This window comes from Nerophis lumbriciformis, linkage group LG16, assembly GCF_033978685.3.
Source record: "Nerophis lumbriciformis linkage group LG16, RoL_Nlum_v2.1, whole genome shotgun sequence".
Lineage (NCBI taxonomy): Eukaryota > Metazoa > Chordata > Actinopteri > Syngnathiformes > Syngnathidae > Nerophis > Nerophis lumbriciformis.
In genome coordinates, this window is record NC_084563.2 from 29,249,592 (window position 1) to 29,257,098 (window position 7,507).

The window sequence follows — 7,507 nt, forward strand, 5'->3', positions numbered from 1 at the left end:
TGCGTGGTGTGTCCCCAGCACCGATCCAGAGGCTCGGAGGACGCCTACAAGGAGATCGATGGCATCGCCACCACGCGCTACAGCGTGGGCGGCCTCAGCCCCTACTCACATTACGACTTCCGCGTGGCGGCCGTCAACACCATCGGCCAAGGACCCTCCAGCGAGGCGGTGGAGGCTCGCACGGCCGAGCAGGCGCCCTCCTCGCCCCCCCGACAGGTAGGGGACACACCTTGCAAACCACTTGAATTAAATATTAATATCCCATGTTGTTTTGGAGGTGAGAACATTCTGCATGACATTAATAGTCCCATGTCCCATTACTTATGATCACATCTATTTATTTGAGCTCTCATAATTAAATATTACTTTTAACGAGTCCCTTCTGTTGCAGTATATTTAATTACTATTTATTTTGTAATCAGTCTGACCTGTTTTCATTTGCACTTTAATTATGCTTAGTTTATTTACAAAACATGTATTTTTATTTTTATTTAGTTAGAATGTATTTATTTTAGCACAGCGTAACTATGTGTTAGTTCCTTCTGTTGCAGTATATTTAATTACTATTTATTTTGTTACCAGCCTGACCTGTTTTTATTTGGACTTTAATTTCACTTACAGTTTATCTAGGAAACATGTATTATTAGTATTATTTTTATTATTAATTGAGTTAGAAAGTATTTATTTTAGCATTGCATAATTGTATGTAAATGTATTTTTCATCAGTGTTTATGAGTTCCTTCTGTTATATTTAATTACTATTTATTTTGTAATCAGTCTGACCTATTTTCATTTGAACTTTAATTTTTTGACAGTTTATTTACGAAACATGTATTATTATTATTATTATTGTTATTATTTTTATTTTTATTTTTATTTTATTTTATTTTAAAAAAAAAATTATTTTGATTTTGTTATAATCTATTTATTTTAGCATTGTATAATTGTATCTACATTAATTTTCATCAGTTTTTTTACTTCCTTCATTTGCAGTATATTTAATTACTATTTATTTAATAATCAGTCTGACCTATTATCATTTGAACTTTAATTTTTTGACAATTTATTTACAAAACATGTATTATTATTATTTTTTTATTATTTTTTTTTTATCTTAATTGTATGTAAATGTATTTTTCATCAGTTTTTTTTAAGTTTCTTTTTTTTGCTGTAAATTTGATCAGTATTTATTTTGCAATCAGCCTTATTTTCATTTTCATTTGCACTTTAATTTATTGACAGTTTATTACAAAACATGTATTATTATTATTATTATTTTGTATTTATTATTAATTAATTATAATGTATTTATTTTAGCATTACATAATTGTATGTAAATTTATTTTTTATCTGTATTTATGAGTTCCTTCTGTTCCAGTATACTTAATTATTATTTATTTTTGTAATCAGTCTGACCTATTTTCATTTGGACTTTAATTTTTTGACAGTTTATTTACGAAACATGTATTATTATTATTATTATTATTATTATTATTATTATTAATCTTTATTGTACGTAAATGTATATTTCATAATTTTTTTTGTTTCTTTTTTTTGCAGTAAATTTGATTAGTATTTATTTTTGTAATCAGCCTGACTTATTTTCATTTTCATTTGCACTTTAATTTATTGACAGTTTATTACAAAAAATGTATTATTATTATTATTTTTATTTATTTATTATTATTTAATTATAATGTATTTATTTTAGCATCACATAATTGTTTGTACATTTATTTTTCATTAGTTTTTATGAGGTCCTTCTTTTGCAGTATATTGAATTATTATAATTTTTTTAAATCAGTCTGACCAATTTTCATTTGCACTTTATTTTATTGACAGTTTTTTTAAGAAACATGTATTACTATTATTATTATAATTATCATTATTATTATTATTATTATTATCAATTTAGATAGAATGTATTCATTTTAGCATGGCGTAATTATGTTTTAGTCCCTTCTATTACAGTATATTTAATTAATATTTATTTTGTAATCAGCCTGACCTATTTTCATCTGCATTTCAAATTTTTAAAGTTTTTTTTTTTTTACAAAACATGTATTATTATTATTATTATTTATTGATGTATTTAATTTTAATTTAGTTAGAATATATTTATTTTAGCATTGCATAATTGTTTGTAATTGTATTTTTCATCAGTTTTCATGAGTTCCTTCTTTTGCAGTATATTTAATTACTATGTATATTTAATTACTATTTATTTTTGCAGTATATTGGATGAGTGTTTATTTTGTAATCAGTCTCACCTAAGCCTAGATAATAATATTTGTGATGACCACAAGGTTTTAAATCATTTAAAAATGTTTATGAGTTCCTTATTTTACGGTTTATTTAATACTATGTATATTTAATTACTATTTATTTTTACAGTATATTGGATGAGTGTTTATTTTTGTAATCAGCCTGACCTAAGCCTTGATAATAATATGTGTGATGAACACATGATTTTAAATCATTTAAAAAGGTTTATCCTGTTCAACTGTAATTATGTTAGATATAATTATTAAATAGGAGTAAAAGGAAGAATAAGGTGACTAATTCAGTGTTAATATTTGAGTGTGCTCCAGGGCCCTCTGTAGTGGAAAAGTTGGGCCTCGTGGTGAAAAAGGTTCAAATATTGCAGAACATTCTTCCAAAATGTTCCGTCAAGGTTCCCTGTGCGACCTTAGTCCAAAGTGCGCCTATGTCTTGCTGGTACCACACCAAAGAGCACCAGAACTGAGAATTGCGTCATCTGCAGGTCAGAGGTCGCATGCTGAGCACCACCACCGCCATCATCCACTGGGACGAGCCCGAGGAACCCAACGGGCAGGTGGTGGGCTACAGGGTCTACTACACGGCGGACAACTCTCTGCCAGTCAACCAGGTGCGTAGGTCCGCAGACCCCGGTGAGGAGCATAGGTGCTCAGGTGCCTGGTGAGGATCGGTGCTGACCCCTGTGTTGCTGACCCCTGTGTCGCTGACACCTGTGTCGCACCCTAGTGGGAGAAGCAGATGGTGCGCAGTGCCAACTTCATCACCATCCAGGGTCTGACCCCCAACAAGACCTACTACATCCGCGTGCTGGCCTTCACCTCGGTGGGAGACGGCCCCCTGTCCCAGGACCTGCAGATCATCGCCAAGACCGGCGGTAAAAGAGCAGAAAAGATGGCACCTTGTGGGGATGAGAAGGGACTTTTGTAGACCGTCACCGTCCTCTCCGACTTTGCAGTTCCATCCCAGCCTTCAGAGTTCAAGGGGGAGGCCAAGTCGGAGACCAGCATCCTGTTGTCCTGGGTGGCGCCCCCCCAGGGGGGCCCCGACAACCAGATCACAGGATATGAACTGGTCTATCGGCGAGCAGACGACAGCGAGGAGGTAAGGGCCACACCAGAGGGTTCGCTCATTGAAATGAATAAATATCACGCTCACATCTGTATTGGAGTTATTGACATAGTGCTGCACCGGGCCCTTGGGGGCCTCCTGGCAGCAGGCCCATAAATGCTCTATGGCAGGCAGCCATTGAGGGCCACACACTGACAAAGTCCTTTAACACAAACTTTGAAACAACGTTGCAAAATAGTTGTATTTGTAAATTGAGACAACGTTGTTGGTTGGGAAATGACCAAATTTCAATGTTTAAATGTCACAACCTAACGTTGAATAAACGTCAGAACCCGACATTGATTAAACGTCGTCAAAAAGCATGTTGTTTAAACGTTATGTTTGAGTTGTAGAATATTGGTTGGGAAATGACCAAATTTCAATGTCAAATCAACGTCAGAACCCAACATTGATTAAACGTTGTCAAAAAGTATGTTGTTTCAACGTTGTATTTGTGTTGCAGAATATTGGTTGGGAAATGACCAAATTTCAATGTCAAATCAACGTCACAAACTGGCATTGATTAAACGTTGTCAAAAAGCATGTTGTTTCAACGTTATGTTCGAGTTGTAAAATATTGGTGGGAAAATGACCAAATTTCAATGTCAAATCAATGTCAGAACCCAACATCGATTAGACGTCATCAGAAAGCATGTTGTTTCAACGTTAGGTTTGAGTTGTAGAATATTGGTTGGGAAATGACCAAATTTCAATGTCAAATCAACGTCACAACCCAACATTGATTAAACGTTGTCTAGAAGCATGTTGTTTCAACGTTGTATTTGTGTTGTAGAATATTGGTTAGGAAACGATCAATATTCAATGGTCAAATCAACGTCAGAACCCAACATTGATTAAACGTCGTCAAAAAGCATGTTGTTTCAACGTTATGTTTGCGTTGTAAAATATTGGTAGGGAAATGACCAAATTTTAATGTCAAATCAACGTCAGAACCCAACATTGTTTAAATGTCGTCAAAGAGTATGTTGTTTCAACGTTGTATTTGAGTTGTAGAATATTGGTTGGGAAATGACCAAATTTCAATGTCAAATCAACGTCACAACCCAACATTGATTAAATGTTGTCTCGAAGCATGTTGTTTCAACGTTGTATTTGTGTTGTAGAATATTGGTTGGGAAACGATCAATATTCAATGGTCAAATCAACGTCAGAACCCGACATTGATTAAACGTCGTCAGAAAGCATGTTGTTTCATTGTTAGGTTTGAGTTGCAGATTATTGGTTGGGAAATGACCGAAATTCAATGTCAAATCAACGTTACAACCCAACATTGAATAAACTTCGTCAAAAAATATGTTGTTTCAACGTTGTATTTGTGTTGTAAAATATTGGTTGGGAAATGACCAAATTTCAATGTCAAATCAACGTCAGAACCCAACATTGATTTAACGTTGTCAAAAAGCATGTTGTTTCAACGTAGTATTTTTGTTGTAGAATATTTGTTAGGAAATAAACCAAATTTCAATGTCAAATCAACGTCAGAACCCAACATTGATTGAACGTCGTCAGAAAACATGTTGTTTCAACATTATGTTGGAGTTGTAAAATATTGGTAGGAAAATGACCAAATTTCAATGTCAAATCAACGTCAGAACCCGACATTGATTATACGTCGTCAAAAAGTATGTTGTTCCAACGTTAGGTTTGAGTTGCAAAATATTGGTAGGAAAATGACCAAATTTCAATGTCAAATCAACGTCAGAACCCAACATTGATTAAACGTCGTCAAAAAGCACGTTGTTTCAACGTAGTATTTTTGTTGTAGAATATTTGTTAGGAAATAAACCAAATTTCAATGTCAAATCAACATCAGAACCCAACATTGATTGAACGTCGTCAGAAAGCATGTTGTTTCAACATTATGTTCGAGTTGTAAAATATTGGTAGGAAAATGACCAAATTTCAATGTCAAATCAACATCACAACCTGACATTGATTAAACGTTGTCAAAAAGCATGTTGTTTCAATGTTATGTTCGAGTTGTAAAATATTGGTAGGAAAATGACTAAATTTCAATGTCAATTCAACGTCACAACCCAACATTGATTAAACTTTGTCAAAAAGCATGTTGTTTCAACGTTGTATTTGTGTTGTAGAATATTGGTGGGAAAATGACCAAAATTCAATGGTCAAATCATCAGAACCCAACATTGATTAGACCTCATCAAAAAGCATGTTGTTTGAACGCTAGGTTTGAGTTGTAGAATATTGGTTGGGAAATGACCAAAATTCAATGTCAAATCAACGTCAGAACCTGACATTGATGAAACTTTGTCAAAAAGTCTGTTGTTTCAATGTTATGTTCGAGTTGCTCAAGGTCAGGACTTAATTCATCAAGTTGTCAAGGTTGTTTCAACATCTTGTGCCTGCTGGGAAACCTCCAATAGAACATGTGTGACCAAGGTCTACCCCGACTCTGGGTGTACAAAGTGTGGGGCGTCAGTCCTGATTATTATCTGCTCTCCACGTCCTCTGCAGAAGAAGGTGAACTTTGAGCCCACCACCTCCTACCTGCTGAAAAACCTCAAGCCTTTCTCCGCCTACACCTTCCAGCTGGCGGCCAGGAGCAAACATGGCGTCGGCGCGTACACCAACGAGGTGTCCATCGACACGCCTCAGACACGTGAGTCCAGTTCCAGCTTGTGGAGCGTGAATGAAGACTGTGGAACCGGTCGGCCTTCATTCGAACAATGCAAATGACACCCCAGTCAAATGTTGGACACCTTTACAACAGAACCCCCAAAGTAGGGTAGTGATTTATCTCGTGCGAGAGGAAGAGGGTGAGTTACTCATTTTGCAATGCAGTCTGCTGAAAATGATGGAAAGCGCCATTCTACACAGCAACTGTATTCAAAGTCGCAATGGCCACAAAACACATTTTAGGGTATTCAACGCTCTACTGCCATCTGGCGGCTAAATTTGTCACGTTTCATGTGTCAGGTAAACCGCGACAAACAGGGCCGTATGAACCCTCTTCCGGCTGTACAGTAGTTGACTTCTAGCCTGTTATACCATGGGCAATAATCAAGTCAATCAATATTTAGCAGGCTTAACTGCGGTTTGTGTTGTAGTTGTATTAGGTTACAATACAATATTCACCAGGTTTGGCTACCAAAAACAATACAAAATAATAGCTTAACAAATGTTATATATTCACCAGGAGTGTCAAAAAAAAATAAAAAATTCAGATTAATCGCAATTCTTATTTGTAACGATTCTTAATCGTTACAAATTAAATTATGAATCATTAAAAAAATCAAATATTGATTTTTGTTATTATTATTTTTGTCCGGTGCAGCCACTCAGGCGGGAGCCAAGCCGTGGTTTGACCTTGACACCCATGACAAGTTCCACATGCGCTCCAAAAATAACATCTCAGGCAAAAAGAGGACAACAGCTGAAATGAGGAGATGAGAAATAACATCAAAGTAAGAAGAGCACCTATTGTTTACCTCCGAACAAAATGGAAAAAGTAAGGTTTTACTGTGAACATGTTCTTCACTTGTTTATATTGAAACCATATTTGGTAACTTAATGTTATGTCCGACATGATGAATAGGGGAGTCCGTTTAAATTCATAAAAACCCAAGAACAGATCATAAATGACAAAATTACAAATCTGTGAAATTGTTTCCGACGACAACACAATACAAAACTACGATGTACGGTTGAAATACTACACAATTCTACAATAATACACAGGAAAAAGTACTATGTTCTATAGTTAATCTACTTCAGGTGTGCTCATTACGTGAATGACCGCTAGCTTGCCATTCAGGGCCACTGAGGGTCTTGTGAGATGACGCTGGCTGCTGCCAGATCATTATTAAGAAAAAACGACCGACAGGAAGGCGAGAAATACTTTTTATTTCAACACTCTCACCTGCCGTCAAAACTCTAAAGACCGACTGCACAGTTCCTGTTTTCACAATAAAAGCCCTGCTTCATCCTGCCTGCGCTAACAAAATAAGAGTCTCAGAAAGCTACGGAGTTTGCCGCCAATGTATTTCTTGTAAAGTGCATAAAAAGGACAAACAAAAAATGTGGTATTGGACAGAAAGGAGGACATTTTTTCTCTTATCTCTTTCTTTATTGTTTT

General features: G+C 35.4%; 1 protein-coding gene across 6 annotated transcripts in view; it reads left to right on the plus strand.

The window, feature by feature from the left end:
* The window catches only part of LOC133617150 (receptor-type tyrosine-protein phosphatase delta-like), a 353,800-nt gene that overhangs the window by 229,715 nt on the left and 116,578 nt on the right, over nt 1-7,507 (plus strand). For all 6 annotated transcript variants that reach the window (XM_061976930.2, XM_061976926.2, XM_061976928.2 and 3 more), the window contains 5 exons: nt 19-216; nt 2,765-2,890; nt 3,007-3,154; nt 3,236-3,381; nt 5,887-6,031. In XM_061976930.2, the coding sequence (XP_061832914.2) occupies nt 19-216; nt 2,765-2,890; nt 3,007-3,154; nt 3,236-3,381; nt 5,887-6,031 (763 nt within the window). The remainder of the gene's footprint in view (nt 1-18; nt 217-2,764; nt 2,891-3,006; nt 3,155-3,235; nt 3,382-5,886; nt 6,032-7,507) is intronic.